Consider the following 21,677-nt stretch of genomic DNA (forward strand, 5'->3'; position numbering starts at 1 on the left):
ACTCTATCCACAGTTAACGAACTAAGGAGACCAAATAGAGCTTTTGCCTTCTCCCACAAAAGGACTGCCAATTGCTTCATTTGCAAATATTTTCTCCCATTGAGGGTTGTCTTTTCATCTTGTTTACGTTTTCCTTTGCTATGCAAAAGCTTTTAAGTTTCATTAGGTCCCATTTGTTTATTTTTGTTTTTATTTCCATTTCTCTAGGAGGTGGGTCAACAAGGATCTTGCTGTGATTTATGTCATGGAGTGTTCTGCCTATGTTTTCCTCTAAGAGTTTTATAGTGTCTGGCCTTACATTTAGGTCTTTAATCCATTTGGAGTTTATTTTTGTGTATGGTGTTAGGGAGTGTTCTAATTTCATTCTTTTACATGTAGCTGTCCAGTTTTCCCAGCACCAAGAGGGAGGAGATATATGTATATGTATAGCTGATTCACTTTGTTATAAAGCAGAAACTAACACACCATTGTAAAGCAATTATACTCCAATAAAGATGTTAAAAAAAGGGGGGGGGAGGACTGCCAATTCTAGGAAAGAATCAGTCTTTCTAAAACCAAAAGGGTATAAAATCTGCCAATCAGTTTAGCAGATTTTGTATTCATTAAGTGCTCATGAAAAACATAACTTCAAGATAAAGTCTATTAATGGCATATTTTACCATCAACTCTCTCAAACCTTAACAAAATCTTATTTCGTTCTACCAGCCATGTACTTCAGGGGAAGCTGACCATGTCCCCAGCTTTAAGGATGAATCCCAAATTCTCTTGCAATTTTAGGTCAGGATGAAGCTGATAGTGAAGAGGCTACACTGGAGACGCAGAGAGAACTTGGGTCGAAGGAGGTACTATCAGGCTGTGCATCGACCAGCCCTGGAGCTCATACTACCTATGGCCTTCTCGTTATGTAAATAAAAGATGTCCATATCGATTAAGCCAGTTTGAGTCAAGAAACTTTGTTACTTTCAGCCCCAAACTTTCTGATACCAAAAACACAGTAGTTAAAATGTGAAACAGGGCTTCCCTGGTGGCGCAGTGGTTGAGAGTCTGCCTGCCGATGCAGGAGATGCGGGTTCGTGCCCCGGTCCGGGAAGATCCCACATGCCGCGGAGTGGCTAGGCCCGTGAGCCATGGCTGCTGAGCCTGCGTGTCTGGAGCCTGTGCTCCGCAACGGGAGAGGCCGCAACAGTGAGAGGCCCGCGTACCACACACACACACAAAAAAATGTGAAACAGTAAAATTAGCCACATGTTCTAAATTTACTAAACAACATTAATACAGAAAAAATTGCCCTTGCTTTAACTGGCCAACTATTCCTGTATATAGAGGTTCTTGCTCCATTATTACCACATTTTCTAAATACGGTACTGATAGATTTAGAATTATGGTTTGAATTTGTGCCTTTTCTTTCAAATGAAGTAAAAATGTTGTTAGAAGACTAGATACTCTTTCTTCATGGCTGATTGCCCAATTCCTGTTAGGCTGTTACATTAAGTTTTAAAATACTGTTTCTCTAACACCAGCTATGCGGGGGTGCTTGGTATAAGCGCAGATTCTTAAGGGGGGCTAGAGAATCAATATCTCTGGGGGTGTAGTTACAGAGTCTGCATTTAGCAAGCAGGTTATTTTAACACAAATTAAAGTTTGACTAATAACTGGCTAATAAATTTGACTAATAAATAAAATTTCTTTATTAGCGGAAACTGTTGGTTTTTACAAAGAGACTATGTTGACCTAAGTTGAAAGGAAATAACAACATGGAGAAAGTAATGATTCAAAATGTAGCTATAAAGGAAAGAAAAAAAGTAAGAGCGAAGTCTTGTCAAACATACAAAATGAAATAAAACAAGAAGGATTCACATTTACCAAAATGTCAATAAATCTAAAAAAATCAGACATTATGTATGAAATCATTTTAAGAAACTGTAGGGACTTCCCTACAGTTGGTCCAGTGGTAAAGAATCTGCCTTCCAATGCAGGGGACCCAGGTTCGATCCCTGGTCGGGGAAAAAGATTCCACATGCCGCAGCGCAACTAAGCCCACGCACCACAACTACTGAGCTCTCACGCCTCAACAAGAGAGGCTGGGGGCTGCAACCTACAGAGCCCACATGCCCTGGAGCACGCACACCACAAGTAGAGAGAAAACCTGCATGCCACAACTAGAGAGAAGCCAGCGTGCCACAACGAAGACCCAACATAGCCAAAAAAAACCCAAAAAAACAAAAAACTAATTACTACATTTGAATTTGTACATATAATTGGAAGGAAAAAGCTGCTATTAAAATTTTTTCAATTATTCTTTCACATTCTGTGGGAAAGGGCAATGTTTATTTCAGAGACAGATGGTGCTTTTAAGAAAACATCTATTTGGGCCTTTTAATTATAAAACGCAAGGTGAGGGCCCCTTGGGATGATAAAGACCATTAGATGTACTTCGTCTGCAGTATTTTTTGGTTTGTTTTGAAATTTAAATTGAATTTGAATATCATTAGGAGGGCTTGGAATCTTAGTTCACCACAGACCCCACCACTCTCTCATGTGAAACTATGCCATGCACTTATATGAACCACCTATAAGATATACGATAAGTGCATATAAGATATGCACTTATATGAACCACCTATAAGATATACGAACCACCTATAAGATATACGAGGATTTTGTTTTTTAACCTCTGTTCTAGAGGCAGCAAGATTGTAACAAAGAGGACTAAACTACTCAGTATAATAAAGTAACAGTAATTTCAAAGGGAGAAAGTTTTAGGGCGAGAAAGAGAATTAGAAAGGAAAAGAAACAGAGACTGATTAAAACTAGTGGTGGCAGGTTGTGATTTAAGGAGAGAAACAGCCAGTGAGAAAACAATGAATGGCCAAACCTTTATGGTCTCCTTCATTAACCCTAAACTTTCAGTAAAATCCTGAGGTATTCAATGGCAGTGGTCAATGAAGGTGAAGAGAGAGAGAGTATGCAGTATTTCTAGAAAGAAGCTTGGCTGTGAAAAGAGACATAAACTACTATGTCTGTTTAAAGAGAGTAATAACTGGAAAATGATTATATATTGATGCAAAGAACCAGAAGGAGGGAGAAGTTTTAAAATATATGTAAAGAGGGAGAGAATAAATGATGGAGCAAAATTCTTGAAAAGTGGGGGTATTTAGAAACAAAATACAGAAGAATGGATCTTAGACAAAAGGGAGAGGGCCTCACCATAAGAGGTCAGAGTAAGGGCGTGGGAGGAAACATAGTGTGGAAACAGACACATTTATTTTTGGGTAAGGAGGAGTCAGGAGCTTGAGGAAGTTCATACCTGATGGCCTCTTTTTTCTGTGAAGCTGGGATTTGGGGGAGCAGGTCACTTGCTGCCACTGAAAGGAGTGTTAAGAGGATTATGAGAAGAATGGGTAAGGATGTGAAATAGCTACTGTGGGGAATGAGTAAGCATTGATTAGGGACTCACAGAAATACTGTTGGATGACACTGTTGGCCCAAATGATATTAAAGACTCTGAATACAGTAGCATGAATTCCCTGTGGCTGGTTTTATCAACAGCCCAAATTACAGAATATAAATGCCTGCCTTAATCTAGAATGGGTAAATGCCACGGACAAACTCGGGAGTTCAGTGAGTGGTGGCTAGAAAATGGTTAAAGTGGTTGCAGGAGTAAACTGTAAAAACACAAGAGACAAAAGTGTGTTGATTATGATTAGGTCAAAGAACAGCTGGAATGGACATTCAAGAGGTTATGGTCAGAAAACAAGTTATCAGGACTTAAAACGATTTCAGAGAGAGATTTTCTGAGTGATAGTAGGAATGAATTTTTGAAGTGAGTGAAGGTAAAAGTCCCAAGAATTTAGGGGGTCAAGGAAATGCAGGCTAGATAAATGCATGGGTCATTCCCATGAATACTGATATCTCGAATGATAGGAGAATCAAGTCATGTGCATGTAGGAAACATAAACCAAAGAACAAATAAAATATCTTAAATATTCTTCATGTTTGCTAAAGGAATGCTACAACTTTAGTACCTCCCTAAGTACATTTAATAACAGCATTTCCACATACCCCAAATATTTGAGTCAACTTAAATTTCACAGCTATCATGGCACTCGTTCCTCAGATCTACTTCAAAAGTAATAGTCTTAATTGAGGAAAGAGTCATGTTCTATAAGTGGCTATGATAATTTGAAATCAAACACAATAAAAAGTTTAGAAAAACATAGCCTTCTAAAGCATTTATAATCAAGTTTTATCTCTTAGTCCAAAGACCTGCAGAATCTTTCCTTAGCTTGGAATTGTGCTCCTTATCTACCAAATGAGCATCTCTCCCTTTATACTTCAAACGTTTGTTTTAATTTGTAAATTAACAGCCTGCTCTTAAAAGATTCAGCTGAGATAACCCTCATTTAAAGTCCTGAGCACACACGAATAGGGAGAGCTAGAGATTTGAGCATACAAATCCTTAAAACAGAAATAACATCTCAAAGTGCCAGTGAGGCTTATTAGAAGAGCATCCACTAGGCAGTACATTCCCTACCACACCAGAAAGCCAAGCAGTTAATTCCTTAATCTGAAAGTAGGTCATGAATACTTCAGCCTTAAGGCATCACTGTTTATTGGACGAAATGAGGGTCAGCATTGGGTGCCTTGGCCCAGCAATTAAGGTAAGATGGAGAAAGGGCAATTGGCCATGCAAACAAGCTGGTCTCCCTTTATGTCAGGAAAGCAAGTCTTCCTAGGATACCTCTCAGCAACTTCCACTGACATTTCATTGGCAGCACTGTGTTACACAGCCAACCCCAAATGCAAAGAATATTAAACATATAAAGTATAATATTTTTTTCTTGTGTCTATATAGTAGAAGGAGGAAAGAAAGGAGAGGTGTTGAGTAAGCCAACTTGGCATGGCACACCAAGAAAGAGCCAAATCAAGCAGGTGTATCTTATATTATTATTTTTTTAATTAATTAATTTATATTTTGGCTGAGTTGGGTCTTCATTGCTGCGCATGGGCTTTCTCTAGTTGCGGTGTGTGGGCTTCCCATTGCGGTGGCTTCTCTTGTTGCAGAGCACGGGCTCTAGGCACACAGGCTTCAGTAGTTGCAGCATGCGGGCTCAGTAGTTGTGGCACACAGGCTTAGCTGCTCCGCGGCATGTGAGATCTTCCCAGACCAGGAATCGAACCCGTGTCCCCTGCATTGGCACGTGGATTCTTAACCACTGCACCACTAGGGAAGTCTCCTTATACTACTATTCTAAAGCATACATTTTAGACTAAGTAGAATAAACTGGAAATTCTAAAGACAAGAGATCTGAATGGGATTTGTCTTTTGATGTTGAACTCAAGGAGCTCATCTGTGATCTTCACCATGAGTGAACGTTATCAAAAAAATCTCTAGACACAATTAAATAAAACAAAACCCAAAGAACCTAAAGCTTCTTACCCATTTATGAATCTTCAATGGGTTTTCATCTTAGGCCCCACCTTAAACACCCCTGGTACTCCCTAGGATTTTGCTTTTGGCATCTTCCTTTTCTGTTCTACCCTCATTCACACCTACAACTTCAAGAATCTTCTGCATACTGATGACTCACAATTTTTTTTTTCTCTCCAGCCCAAACCATTCTTCTGCCCCAGATCCATAGTCCAATTACATGATGGCTATTTCTACCTGGCTGTTTCCTAGACATAATAATCTTAAAGAATACAAAAGAGAATCTATTCTTGGCTTAGTAAAACCTGTTCCTCTTCCCGTTTTTGGGGTTTTTTTTTTTTGCGGTACGTGGGCCTCTCACTGTTGTGGCCTCTCCCGTTGCGGAACACAGGCTCCGGATGTGCAGGCTCAGCGGCCATGGCCTACGGGCCCAACCGCTCCGCAGCATGTAGGATCCTCCATGACTGGGGCACGAACCCGCGTCCCCTGCATCGGCAGGTGGACCCTCAATCACTGCACCACCAGGGAAGCCCCTCTTCCTGTATTTTTGATCTCATTATGGCAGCACCTAGTTTCCCAAGCTAAGATCTTTGGAGTCATTTATATCGTTACCTTTTCCTCACTCTATATTCACCAAATCCTTTTGATTTTACTATTAAACTCTTAATTCCATCCTCTTCTCTCAATCCCCACTGCCATTGATCTACTTCAGGGCCTCATCCGCTTTCATCTAAACTACTACAACTCCTTTAAATTAGTATTTTTTGCCATTATTTTTTCCCTCTTTCTGGTCTACATCCTATCTTCTTAAATATCAGCCCCAAAACCAAATCTGATTTGTGTAACAACATCCATTGGCTCTTAAATACCTAAAGGGTAAAGTTGAACTCTTTCCCATGGTTATAGCCTCGTTTTCCATGATTTTTCCCCCTTGTTTCCCCTTCTTCCTCCCTCATATACTCTACACTCCAGATATACTTACCATTCCATACATGTTATACACTTCCAGGTCTTGGTGTCTTTTTGTGTTTTCGTTTTTGTTTTTGGCACAGCTGTTCCTTCTGTTTATGGTGTCTTTATTATCTCCCTTCTTTAATTCTTATCCTTTAAAGCACATTCTTTAAAGCAAATTCTTATCCTTTCTAAAAGATCCAGCTCAAATATCACCACCTCTGTGAAGGTGAGCTTTCCTCATCTCCACAGAGCACAGGTTTACATCTCTACTAAAATGCTATTCATGGGACTTCCCTGGTGGCGCAGTGGTTAAGAACCCGCCTGCCAATGCAGAGGACACGGTCAATCTCCTGGTCTGGGAAGATCCCATATGCTGCGGAGCAACTAAGCCCGTGTGCCACACTAGTGAGCCTGTGCTCTACAGCCCGCAAGCCACAACTACTGAGCCCGTGCACCACAACTACTGAAGCCCACTCGCCTACAGCCTGTGCTCCGCAACAAGAGAAGCCACCGCAATGAGAAGCCCGTGCACCACAATGAAGAGTAGCCCCCGCTTGCCGCAACTAGAGAAAGCCCATGTGCAGCAACAAAGACCCAACGCAGCCAAAAAAAATAAAGTCCTGTTCATGTCGTATTATGGTACCTGTTTACATGTCTTTCCATCACTTCATCTGTATACATACAGTATACAGGCATAGAACAAGTACTATATAAATGTTTGGTGAGTGAATAAACCAATTCCTAATAAAATCAGGCTCAGTTTCCTATTCGTATATTTAAGAAAAGATGGAAGAATTACATTGCAAAATGTTTTAGTATCTCTAAATTAAATCAATGATTAAAAAATAGTATCTTGGGAGACGGGCACACTGTTGGTGAGACTTCAGACTGGTATAATCTCTAAGGAGAGGAATATGTTAATATTAACCAAAATCTTGAAATGCACATACTCTTTGGGCAATTTTACATCTAAGAATTTATCCTATACTTACACAACTGGGCAAAAACCACATACAAGGATATTCACTGCAGAATTGGTTGTAACAGCAAACCGTTTGAAATAAACGTCTCTCAAAGGGACTGGTTAACTATGGTACTTACAGATAATAAAATACTATGTAACTATTAAAAAGAATAAGGTGGGTCTATGTATTTGTCATATCTACAAGATAATGTGTGAAGTGAAAAAAGAAAGATACAGAAGACTGCGCATGATGTGTAAACATTAGTGTTTTTTAAAAAGGGGAGATATTCTATATATGCTTGTATATGCATTACAATACTGAAAAATGCATAAGAAACTGCTTTCAGGTGGTTCCTCTGGAGAGGAAAATTGGGAGCTAGGGTCAGCATTGGGAGACTTACTTTTCATTGAATATCTTAGCTTTTAAATTTTGTAGCATTTACCCATAACAGGTAGTTAAATAAATGAATGCAATGAAGCTTTACTAATAAAATGCCAATCAGTTTCATAAAGCTTTATGATTAAGCATTGGAATACCCTAAGAGCAATTTTCAATCTTTTCTTGTTCATAGTTTTTCCCCCCTCACGGGAAAAGTCTGTAGATACGGTTCAGCTGTTCAGTCATTCAAACGATTATTCAGTGATCATTAGGTGCCAGGGATACAAAGATACAGAAGACATATGACACTCAAAAAGCTCACACTCTAGTAGTGAGAACAAACATGTATTCAAATAATCTCAATATAAACAGTTATTTCTCATTCAAAGCTTCTCCAATAGCTGGTAGGTATAAACCCAACATTACTTTCCAGAGACTGCTTTCTGGGTTGCAGCAGCAAGAATGACAGCCCAATAAGGAAAGGGTGTGACCAAGACTTAACATAGGTAGCAGGTAAAAGTAAAACCAGAGAGCAGTGGTAGGCCAGGCTCTGGCCAAGTGATGGTGATGAAAAAAGAACTGTAACTTAACAATTAATGGCATCAGAATTCTCCAATATGTTTAAACAACTGGCAATATTATATAAAAAAAGCAAGAAAAAAAAAGGGTAGGTATGAGTGATTAAGCAAATATTTTATACAGAAATTACTGATAAACCAAAAACATTCTCATGCTGTGCCTTCTCTTTTTGAAAAATAATAAGCTCATATTAAACAATTACATAAGATATGACATTTATGGCAGCTGAGGATGAGAAGCAATCAGTGGTTCTTGCAATCATGTTAGAAGTTGAAGTGATGAAGCATTTAATATGTGTTAATTTCTTCATGTACTTTCAGTCAAATATTATTCCTACTTTAGAGTCAGACACAAATAAGATAATGGTATTTGTTATATCCATAACATCTTTTCATCTGGCGATCTCAAAGCACTTGCAAGCATTCATTAATTCCCAATATCCTGGTCAGATACATTACAGAAGTAAACTGGGGCACAAAGAAGTAAACAGGTCAAGGGCAATCAAAAATATCAATAACTGATTTGGAAAAAACATTTATATTCTGGTTCTTCCTCCTGGTTCTAAGTCATCCCCCCATCACAAAATGCTTCTTCTCTTAAAAGGGTCTACCAGAGCTATTTATCTTTGACGTTAAACAAAAATGATTAAATACAGTTCAATAAATGTAAAATGAGTTTTACAAATGAAGAAATAGAAGTGGGCTGATTTTCAATAAGGATTTAAGTTCTATTTGTTGGAACAGATTGAGAAAAAGCATTACCAAATTTCTAAATTCTAGGGTTAGGAGAATTGTCTATGTTTTCCCACACACTGTTCTATTTTTCTATGGACTAAGTTATGTCCAATATCTTTTTTAGTCCTCGACCAAACTTCCCTGCAATGCAGCTATTTTAATTAATAGAACAAATGTATTAATGAACATCAATGAAATAACCAAAACCATAATTAGACATTCAGTACAGCGTATTATAAGCAATCATTAGTCTTATGTGGCAACAGAACCCTCTACATTCTATGGTTGAAGACTATAATAAACCCATACAGTATCACAGTACACTTAGTGATTACCACAAAAAATTACCATGCAAAAAGGAAAACTGAAGTGTTAACTACATAAAACTCACAGCACTCTTTAGCAATTTAAGTTTTATATCTTACTCTATTTAAAAAGCTATTAATTCCTGATACTACTTTTGATTTATTTTAGAACAAGAATCATTAGTTACAAGCAGAATTTGGTAAGATTTGAAAACGTTTAAAAATTTTTTTAAATGAAGCCCTGGATTATTATGTGAATTGCATTTAGTGAAACCGAAGGTTTTCTTCCTAAATGCCTACCTGCGCATTGGCTTTCCTTCCATGCAACATGAAAAGTACCCTTCACCACACTCTAAAGCCGAACCTAAGACAATAGAAAAGCAGTACTTAAAAACTATTTCTGATCTTTCCGATAACAATCTCTATACAATAATTTCGTTCAGTGATAAAGAACTTTATATCCTATTATACGACAGGCCTTTTGCAGATGTACAATCATAACCCTTACCTAGTACCTTTAAGATGACCATCTTTACTCTGAATGCTAAAAAGATTCTATGTGAATGTGAGGGTAAGTGCGCTAAATAGTCCCGACTGCTAGGTTAGTCTTGTCTCTCTTCAAAAAGTGCTTTGGAGACATTTAACTTTGACCTATCAAGTATATCTACAGAGTATTCACCAGATACCAATAGCAGTACTAACATGATAGATCGGATAGGGAACACGCTGGTTTAACAACGGATCTGAAAGCTGTTAAGTTGTCCCGAAGGGACAGGAGTAGGAGTAGTCACTTGCCTTTAACTTAACAAACAACTCCACTTTCGATAGCCCGGGCAGATAGAACAGGGTAGAGAAACTATGGCTCCAGACTCACATTCTCTTTACAAGCCCTTCCCTCAATTCCCGAAACAATGTCCACCACCCACTTGGCAAGATTTCGCTAGGTCCCGAGGGTTAAGTGGGACTCACGATATCCACTTCCTTCCCCACAAATTCCAACCCCTGTCTAGGGAAGTTGTCCAGGGTGCGGAACCCCACGCCCTCAGGCAGAACGGCCCAGCGGCTCCCCTGGCTCCGGGGTAGGGCTGTCAGCCAGCTCGAGCGCAGTCTGGTGCCCCGCAAGGCCCAGCCCCAGTCCCCCAACAGTCCCTTCCTGGTGCCGACTGACAGGCGGCGGGAGACGCACGGCCCCTACCCAATGGGCAGCTCGGCAACTTGGGACCACAGATTTGCAAAGCGAGTCCTGGGTGCTGTCCACTGTCCCCTGCTCTAAGGCTGCTAACCTACCGGCTCCGACACTTTCTTCTCTGCGGCAGGCTCCTCTGCCTCCTCCGCCCGCCGCCTCCTCTCTGGCCTCTTCTCTGCCTCGGGTAGCGCAAGGAGGATGCCGCTCCTCGAGCTAATTTCCCCCACACCCCCCGCCCCACTTCAGCAGCAGGAAGTAGTCCTGTTTCTAAATCGTTCCCTCTGGAACCCACGTACTCTGCCAAGAGGTTCCGGCGCAGATAAGGAAGTAGATGCGCCCTTTGTTGGGGGCTTAGGTCCCTTCAAAGACTGCCAGTCCTCGTTACCAGTTCCTTGTATCCCCACGGTGACCACTGTGCTAGTTCACCGCTGAACTGGCAATATTTAAATACTGAAGGCTTCTTTCTTCTCCCCATCAGAAGCCAATAGAAAGATGGGAGGAGTCACGGAAAGCCAGGAATTTTGATTTATTTGTAGCTGGTGCGTTTCCTGTTGGCGCAATCTTTTCCCTTATTGTGGATTGAATGATTGACACATGCGTACATGCAGTCGATATATATCTATTAGGCCCCATATATCTATTAGGCTCCAGATTTCCCAGTTTAGCTTTCAAGACACCAGGGTTTTACTCAGGATTTTAAGGCTATGTCAGCTTCCCTTTCACTTAGTATTCTACAAGAGACACTTCACCAAACACTTCTCTGAACTCACTTTAGTATTACTGAGAAAAAAAAAAATCTTTGTCTGTTTGTCCTTTGCCTGATTTTCCCATAGCACACAGCCACCTAATTTTCACTATATGTTTAGAAAACAAACAAGTGATAGGGTGGGGGATACAATTTCAGTAATATCAGTGAAAGACTGTTGCTGGTTTCCTGATAACTATTATAGGCTGAGCATGAACGTAACCAGATTTTCTTTAGCTGTTCTTCACATGGAATCTACACAGATTTTTGCAGTTGTGTCTGAAAGGGAAAGAATGCATTTTGTTAATTAGCTTGTAGTAGGAAATGCATGGTCTTTAGATCCAGACACCGATAGTTTCAAATCCTAGTCCTGTGATTCACCAGATTTGTGACCTTGGTCAAATTTCTTAATCTCTTAGGCATTAGTTTCCTTTGTATAAAAGGGAAATAATACTCTTTTTATACAATTGTTGAGAGAAGTCAATTATAATGAAGATCATGTGTGTCTGGCACTTAGTAGGCACTCAACAAATGTCAGTTTTCTCTCCTCTTTCTTTAAATGGACTCAACAGAGCACTTATTGCATGCCAAGTACCATGCTAGGCTTTGGAAATACAGTCGTGAACAAGATAGACACCATCCTGAAGCTCTAGTGATCATTTATGTGGTTATGATGGTTGACTTTCGAACAACTTTTTCATTATGAGTAATTGGTCTAAACCATCTCCATGCAAATAACCAATACCGACTAATGAGAAATCAGAGGAAATCTAATGGGGACTGTGGGGTAGGATTTCCTAGCATTTTTAGAAGAGACGCAGGAAGAAATAGCATCTTTTCCCTTTGGCCATTGTTGTGCCTGGATGAGACACCTGGAAGACCACAACTGTTTTGCAACTATGAGGGAAGGCAGAGGAGAATGAAGCTAGACAATAAGGATGGTAGAACAGAGAGACTGAAAGAATTGGGGTTCTTGAATGTAGTTTTTAAACTACTCATTCTCCCTTGCCCGGACACTTCCCTATTGCTGGACTTGTAGTTATGTGAGATAATAAATTTCCAATAAGCGAGTTGGGGGTTTCTATTAATTGCAGCCAAAAGCATACTAGTTTGTGTAAAAGGATATAGACAAAATAAACAAGTAAACAAATAAGTAAAATAATTTCAGTCAGTGGCAAATGCTATCTAGGAAGGAGCTAAACAGGTGATGTTATGGAGAGTGACTATTTAGGGAAAGGAGAGGCTGCTTTAACTAGCATGATCAGGTAAGTGCTCTCTGAAAAGGTGGGTTGAGATCTAAAAGGTGAGGGAGAAGCAATCCAGGTGGAAAGCTGGGAGAAGAGTGTTTCAAGCAGAGTGAATAGCAAAGGGAAATGACCTGAGACATAAATAAGCTCATCCTGTTCAAGGAACTTAAAAAAAGCCACTGTGACTAGAAATAATATTAGATATGAGGTAAGAAAGATAGGCGAGAACAAGATCATATATTGTCTTGTAGGATATTGTAAGAAGTTCAGATTTTATTTTAAATTCTATGGAAGGTATTTGGAGATATTTCAGCTCAGTTTAGGTTTAACAGTTGATCCTAAATTCAAAACCTTGAAAATTAGAGGAGGAAAATGTGGAAGTTCCATATTAACTATAGGGACAGTCACATGTGAGAAAGAATACAGATCAATATTTCCAGAACTGTTCTTGCTATGGCTGATGGAAAATAAAGGCAGATTTTATTTGATTAAATTGGGGACTTTAAAAAAGAAATTTTTCCTTGGTAGAATTCAATCATACAATTAATTAATGGCTATAATCTAAAATAACTGCCATCCATAGCTAATCATTAATCCCAGAGTGTGTTAATGACTTATAAAGGAACCAAATGTAGGCACTAAGATAGCTCTCAGTCTTTACTTTCTCATTTGGGAATTTAAGGTTGACTTCAGGTGCAAAATAATAAGACTAAGCCAGAAAGCAGTGAGTTTTGAGTTGGGGATAGGAAATCCTAGGGAGTTTTAGGATATCAGGAGGGGTATGTGGTTGGTTTTATGTAGATTTAATTTAAATCTATGATTTAAAATCCATGAACTTGGATATCTTGTGTAAGCAACCCAAATTGTGCTTATATAAACTCCTCTGTAAAATGGAAAACAATTTTACAATATTCATAGTACTATAGGAACTATTAGATAATAATCACCACAAATTCTACAAAAATAGCCTTAAAAACAAAACACTAGGAGAGAGAGATTATCCCCACTCTATAGATGAGGACGTTGAGGTACATATGTGTTAAATGACTGACTTAAGATTCTGCAGCTAGTTAGAATGAAACTAGTAAGTGATAAAGTATAAAGTTAAATAAAATCAATCTAATGTCACTCCCACTCATCTTATAATTTAAAAATTTGTCATATGAATTGTAGGAAACTCTTCTGCACAAAATGAAAAGGCAACCTACTAAATGGGAGAAAATATTTGCAACACATATATCTGATAAGGGGTTAATATCCAAAATATATAAAGAACTCATACAACTTACTGGCAGAAAACAAACAAACAAAAATCAATCTAATTTAAAAATGGGCAGATGACCTGGATACACATTTTTCCAAAGAAGACATACAGATGGCCAATGGGCACATGAAAAGTTGCTCAGCATCACTAATCATCAGGGAAATGCAAATCAAGACCATAATGAGATATCATCTCACATCTTTTAGAATGGCTATTCTCAAAAAGACAAGAAATAAGTGTTGGTGAAGATGTGGAGAAAAGGGAATTTTGTGTACTGTTGGGGGGAATGTAAACTAGTGCAACCACTATGGAAAACAGTATGGAGGTTCCTAAAAAAATTAAAAATAGAACTACCATATGATCCAGAAATTCTACTTCTGAGTATTTATCTGAAGAAAATGAAAACACTAACTCGAAAAGATATATATATCCCCAAGTTAATTGGACCATTATTTACAATAGCCAAAATATGGAAACAACCTAAGTGTCCATCAATGGATGAATGGATAAAGAAAATGTTATATATATAATAGAATATTATTCAGCCATAAAAAATAATGAAATTTTATCCATTCGTGACAACATGGATGGACCTTGAGGGTATTATGCTAAGTGAAATAAGTCAGACAGAGAAAAATACCATATGATTTCATTTATACAAGCAAACAAAAAACAAGCTCATAGATACAGAGAACAGACTGATGGTTGCGAAGGCAGGAGGTGTGTGAAATGGGTGAAGTAGGTCAAAAGGTACAAGCTTCGATTATAAAATAAATATGTCATGGGGATGTAATGTACAACATGGTGACTGTAGTTTATAATGCTGTATTGCATATTTGAAAGTTTCTAAGAGAGTAGATCTTAAAAGTTCACATCTCAAGAAAAAATATTTTGTAATTATGTATAGTGATAAATGTTAATTAGACTACTATGGCGATCATTTTGTAATAAATACAAATATCAAATAGTTATTCTGTAGACCTGAAATGAATATAATGTTATATGTCAATTATACCTCAATTTAAAAAACCCCACAAAAATAACTTTTAGAAATTAAGGAGAGAAAACTTTAAATGAAATGGTATTGCTTTTGTCTTTAAAATATATATATATATATATATGAATTGTAGGCAGATTGTTACTGTTTAAATGGCAAATATGTTAATGTTTGAACCTCCTTTAAATGACTTGCTTTAATCATGCTCTTTGAAAACTATAATCATATTCCATCCTTGCTTAAAATATAATATAGACCCTCAGTTATCCACAGGATAAAATTTAGACTCATGATTAAATTAAAGCCTATCAAAATCTATAAGACTAGTCAGCACCTAATTCAGAGGTTCTAAATCTGAGTGCTGTGTATGCCTTCAGTATACTGTGAATCCTCTGCATTTATTTTTTTTCTTTTTTAAAAATTTTTAATGGAGTATAATTCTTCACAATGTTGTGTTAGTTTCTACTGTACAGCAAAATGAATCAGCTATACGTATACATATATCCCCTCTTTTTTGGATTTCCTTCCCATTTAGGTCACCAGAGAGAACTGAGTAGAGTGAAGGCATGTGATGTGATTGCCTCCAGAGTCCCATTGCTTTCATTAAGGAGAAAGTGACCAACTTAGTTTAGAATTTCAAATCTGTTCCCTGCCTCCTACTAACCCTCCAGTCATATGATGAATAAGTCATTAGCTAAGGAAAAACAAAGTTATTTCACAAAATGGGTTTATCTTGTGGTAGAGGAGCAATCTAACATTTAAGCAACACTAACCACTTACAAATGGGTACCATTTAAACTAATTATTAATGGCTTATAAGGTAACCAGAAACTAAGGTCCATAAAAATGGAGGCAGACTTTAGAGCTATTCCCAGATGTGAAGAAACAGAAGATTTAAAAAAAAGTAGAACTCTAAGCATGCTGTGAGCATATTTCTGAGGAAAAACATAGTAAATCCCCTTAGATGAGTTTTAGTCAGATACCAGTTTCTCAAGACTGCAGATAAAGAGTAAGAGTGAGAAATTCTTTGCTAAGGACAGCTACAAATCTGAGTTTTTCATGACATCATGATACATCTGATTATAGCCCTGGGTTAGAGCCCCAGGGATTTGTATAATCCTGAGTAGCTGATCGTAATCTGAGACATTAAATTTAGAGAATTTACTTACTTGGATATGTCAGATTCCCTCAAGGCTCAAGGAGGAGCCACCCATGCAGACTTTTCTATACATAAAAGTAAAGGAGAATTCCTAAAAGAACTGGGCTAATTCTGTTTGTTTGTTTGTTTTTCATAATGCACTGTGGGCCATCCTGTTAGTCAGAGTAAAGCAGGTATGGAATCATAACCCTACCAACATAGGATGTGTGAGAAATTTTCTCCTATACATTGCAGTTTGACGGAGCCCATTTAAATGCAAATCCTAAGGCAAAGGCCTCATGCACAATTCAGATCTCCATGTTGAATAGAGAGTTCACATGAGAATCTGTACATATTTATATGTATTTAAATATGTGTGTGTGTGTATATACAGACACACACATATATACACATGAAAAATAAACCATACCATTGTAAAAACTATGAAAAAACTTCATCAATAAAGAAAAAAATCACAATAATCACTGAAGAATCTACGTAGGAAATACACCTAATAAGTGTTTAGAGTGTGCTCAAACTTCTGCCAGGTGGAACCCTTTCAATGCTACCAAAAAATATATATTTTAAACACCAGAATATACATGCCCCAAATAATACCTAGTCAAGGTCATGTCTTATCCTGGTCCAAGAAGAAAGTTAATGATGATGTGCTGTCTCGACTTATGAAGAATAAATGTCATGATACATGTGAAGTACTTAGGAAGTACCTGGAACATCATAGATGTTCAACAAATGCAATTACCTAGATTTTTTTCTTTTTTTTTTTTTTTTTGCAATACGCGGGCCTCTCACTGTTGTGGCCTCTCCCATTGTGGAGCACAGGCTCCGGACGCGCAGGCTCAGCGGCCATGGCTCACGGGCCCAGCCGCTCTGCGGCATGTGGGATCTTCCCGAACCGGGGCACGAACCCGTGTCCCCTGAATCGGCAGGTGGACTCTCAACCACTGCGCCACCAGGGAAGCCCCAATTACCTAGATTTTTAAATGAAAAATTTAAGTGAAAGCTCAGTGACTCACAGAAGTCACTGAAATGACTATGAAATAATTAAGATATAAAAATGTTTCTTAAAAAAAAGAAAGATGGAGTAACAGGGACTGAATTTCCCCTCCTACCAGGAACAACTAAAAACTGGAGAAAATATATGAAATAATAGTTTCAGGCAGCACAGAATATGAACACTGAGAGTGGACACAAGCAAAGTGAAGCTTATGATTGTCCCAGATTCTTTCTTGGAGATTTGGCCACAGATCAGGAAAGGAGAATCCAGGCAGAGCCTGACAATCTCCTTCAATTGATGAGACAAATTTAGGAGTCTGGGCAGACTAAGGCAACCCAAGTTTTCAGGGCAGAGTACCAAAGAGGAAAGGGCTACATGGAGAGTTCCAGACAGCTTCAGAGTATTTATCTTGAATCTTTGTTTTCCCAACTTTATTGAGATGTAATTGACATATAACATTATGTAAGTTTTAAGGTGGGACCCCCTTGAATCTTTTTTTTTTTAAGATTTTTTTGATGTGGACCATTTTAAAGTCTTTATTGAATTTGTTACAATATTGCTTCTGTTTTATGTTTTGATTTTTTTAGCCATGAGGCATGTGGGATCTTAGCTCCTGACCAGGGATTGAACCCACACCCCCTGCGTTGGAAGGTGCAGTCTTAACCACTGGGCCGCCAGGGATGTTCCCTTTCTTGAATCTTAATCTGAGTACCGATCAATATATACAAGTGAAGACACTACCTGAGGCCTGGGAAAACACTAGGATTAGAAGGAACAATCTGTGGAATGTACATAGGGGTGGGATTATTCTCAACAGTCAGAGTGAAAAATCCCATAATTCACAGGACATAGGGTAAAATTCTTAGAAGAGTGTAGCCTCAGTAGTGGGACAAAATTATCCCTAGATTAAAGATTGCTCTGATATTGTGTAACAAAACTTGAGCATAAGTCCTGAGAGAACAAATTGTTTTCAAATAGTTTAACTGCATTCCAGAACAGAGTTTAGGAATATTTATAAAAATACCAAAATAAACAACACTGAACAAAGTAAAAGTCACAATATTTGGTATCAAATAAAAAATTACAAGGCATTCAAAGAAGCAGGAAAATATGACTCATAATGAAGAGAAAAGTTAGTCAGTGGAAACAGACACAGAAATGGCAGAAGTGATAAATTAGTAGACAAAGATAATAAAAGAGTTATTAAAACTATATTCCATACTTTCAAGGAGGTAGAGGAAAGATTGAACATATTAAGAAGATACACAGAAGATATTAGAGAAAGACTCCAGCTTCTAGATATGGAAGCAAAAATGTGTGAGATGAAAGATTCACTGGATCAGATTAAAAACAAATTAGACAATGCAGGAGCAAAGATTAGTAAACTTGAAGACATAGCAATAGAAACTATCAAAAATGTAACAGAGAAAGAGACTGAACAAAATGAACAAAGCATCATTGAGCTGGGGAACAACTTCAAGTGGCCTAATATATGTGTAATTGGAGTTCCTGAAGAAGAGACAGGGGTGGGATAGCATAAAAAATATTTTAAGAGATATTGGTTGAGAAGTTTCAAAATTTCATGAAAACTATAATTCCACAGATGCAGGAAGCACAAGACATGTGAAGCAAACTACATCAATGAATACCTTAATCAAATCAATTAAAACCAGCAATAAAGAGGAAATCTTAAAAGTAGAAAAAAGACACATTATATGTAAAGGAACAAAAAAGAATGACAATAGACTTTTTAATAGAAAACAGTGCAAATCAGAAGACTGGTGCAGTATTTTTAAAGCATTGAAAGAAAAAAACCTGTCAACTTAGAATTCTGTACCCAGCAAAAATGTCTTTCAAGAAACAAAGGCAAAATCAAGATTTTTTTTTTGACACATAAAAAAGCTGAAAGAACTCATCACTAGCAGATCTGCAGTACAAGAAATGTTAAAGGAAATCTTTCATGCAGAAGGAAAATGATATGCAGTAGAAATCTGGACCTACATAAAGGAACAAAAACTACCAGAAATGGTAAATATGTGGGTAAATGTGAAAGAATATTTTCTTATATTTAATCTCTTTAAAAGATTAATGACTTTATAGCAAAAATAATAACAATGTATAGTTTGGTTTATAATATATGTAGAAGTGAAATGAATGACAACCATAACATAAAGGCGAGGAGGGGGGAAATGGAAATATATCGTTGTAAGGCTCTTATATATTTACATACATGAAAGCCTTATAATTTATTTCACAGTAGACTTTAGTAGTTAAAGATGTATACTATAAACCCTAAAGCATCCACAAAATACTCCAACAAAACAAAGAGCTACAGCTAATAAGCCCACAAAGGAGACAAAATGGAATAATAAAATATATCAAATTTATCTAAAAGAAGGTTAAAAAAAGGAAAAAGGGAATGAAGAGTGAATGGCACAATTACAAAACAAATAGCAAGATGGTGAACTTAAAAGCCTACCATAACAGTAATTTCACAGTAAATATAAATTGACTAAACACTCCAATTAAAAGGTAGAGATGATCAGATTGGATAAGAAAAAGCAAGACAACTATATATTGTCTGTAAGAAATTCACTTTAAATTAAAATGTATAAAGCATATTATAATAAACATGTTATATCCACTGCTTAGTTTAAGAAATAAAATGTCACAAATACAACTGAAGCCCCTTATATAAGCTTCTTGATTCTTTATCCTCCTTTCTTCACAAGGTAAACATCATTCCAAAGTTAAAGTTATTGCTTTAACATTACTATGCATTTTCTTTGTATTTATTTTTACTACATATTTATATGTAGTGTGTATGTGTGTGCATATGTTTTTAAGATTTATATAAATGATACCAAAGTGTATGTATTCTCCTGCAACTTGCTTTTATCCCTCAACATTATATGTTAAGATTTATCCCTATTGATCAATGAAGGTTCCATTGTAGCGGTTTATAAATGTGATGCTGGACCAACAGCATCAGCATCACTCGGCAGTGGAAATTCTTAAGCCCCACCACTGACCTCCTGAATCAGAAACTCTGGAGGTGAGGGCTGGTAATCTGTGTTTTAATAAGACCTCCAGGTGATTATAATGTATGTTAAAGTTTGAGAACCACTACTCTAATTTATTTATTTTCACTGCTGTATAGTATTCTATTGTGTGAATATATCACAGATTTAAAAAAAAACTATTATCCTACAGATGGATATTTTGGCTGTTTCCAGTTTTCCCTATTATAACTCTACAGTGTAAATTCTTGTATATGTCTCTTGTGTACACCTGTAAGAGTTTCTTTGGGATATGAAGTAGGAATAAAACTGTTAGGTTGTATGCAATGCATTTCTTCAACTTTACACTAGCCAAATTGCTCTGCAATGTGGTTATATGACAACAACAGCAAGTACTACTACCACTGCTACTATCGCTGCTGCTGTTCCTGGCAAATACTTACATAGTATGCACTGCATGCCAGACATTTTTCTAACTGTTTTTCTTAGATTAACTCATCAATACTCATACTAGTCCTCTTGAGGTAGAGACTATTATTACTGTCATTTCAATCATACAGGTGGTACCAAGACATTAACTAACTTTCCCAAAGTCAAGTTAAGCCAAAGAGGCAGAGCCAGGACTTGAAACCATGCAAAATGGCTCTAGAGTCTATGCTTTCAGCCGTAGTGCTATGCTGCCTCTCCCACTAGCAGTGTCTGAGGGTTCTTGTTGGTCTATATTATCATTAGGCTTGGTGTTTCCCAACTTTAAATTTGTTTTGCCAATATGATGTGTATAAAATGGTAATTCACTATAGTTTAGATGTACATTTCTCTGATTACTTAGTGCAGTCAAGGTGTCTTTTCATGTGTAGCCCATATTCAGATTTCTCTTCTATAAATTGTCTGTTGTGAAAAATGTCTTCAAAGTGACCCTTAGCTTCTTCTACAGTGTGAGGAAATTATAATGAGTAGGGTATAAAAATGTTAAGGGCTGCTGCTAAACAATGACTGAGTTTTTAAATACTTGGCCAGGATAAGAGTAGTCTCTCCTATTTTTATAAAGCTATGATTCATTCTCCACCCCACTGCAATCTGATTTGTGCTTCTACTAACTTTTTCTTTTTAAAGTGGAGCATTAAACGTAAACCAACCCTTTCTATTTATGTCAAAGTCTAAAAACATCCATTTAGAAATACGAATACAGTAAACCTGACATTTGCAACAACCAAAGGATTTTTGTCACCCCTAGTAAGACTACGCCCTTGGGAAACCTGCATTTCTAGTTGAAAAAATCCCTGAAATAGATTTTACCTGGATTGGGTGTGAGGCAGTAATAACAGTCAAACAAGTTATCAGGGGCTGCTGAGGTTACCTTATAATCTTTCAATTAGAAATTACACCTTTTTTTTTAGAATAGAGGTTATCAGGTGCTGGAAGGAGGGTGATGGGAAGTTATTGTTTAATGGGTGTAGAGTTTCTATTTGGGATGATAAGTTCTGGAGGTGAACAGTGGTGATGGTTGTACAACACTGTAACTTACTTAATGCCACTGAATTGTACACTTAAAAATGGTTAAGATGGTAAATTCTATGTATATTTTACCACAAAAAAGTCAATAAATAGAAAAAAAGAAATTATATCTTTTTTGCTGTGTATAAAATATTATGCTTGGACTCAAGGTTTAGCAGTAAATAAGACTCCCAAGGTTCCTTGTTTTATGGAATTTCATTC

At 37.4% G+C, this 21,677-nt stretch overlaps 1 protein-coding gene across 1 annotated transcript in view; it reads right to left on the reverse strand.

Annotated features, from left to right (window-relative positions):
• The window catches only part of KLHL20 (kelch like family member 20), an 80,207-nt gene extending 69,467 nt beyond the window's left edge, over positions 1 to 10,740 (reverse strand). Inside the window, exons 1-2 of the mRNA XM_082832788.1 lie at positions 10,634 to 10,740; positions 9,647 to 9,710 (exon numbers count right to left, since the gene is read on the reverse strand). Of these exons, the coding sequence (XP_082688914.1) occupies positions 9,647 to 9,669 (23 nt within the window). The 5' untranslated portion in view covers positions 9,670 to 9,710; positions 10,634 to 10,740. The remainder of the gene's footprint in view (positions 1 to 9,646; positions 9,711 to 10,633) is intronic.
• Between the last annotated feature and the right edge of the window lie 10,937 nt (positions 10,741 to 21,677).

Source organism: Leucopleurus acutus (assembly GCF_964270905.1).
Source record: "Leucopleurus acutus genome assembly, chromosome: 2".
NCBI classification, from domain to species: domain Eukaryota; kingdom Metazoa; phylum Chordata; class Mammalia; order Artiodactyla; family Delphinidae; genus Leucopleurus; species Leucopleurus acutus.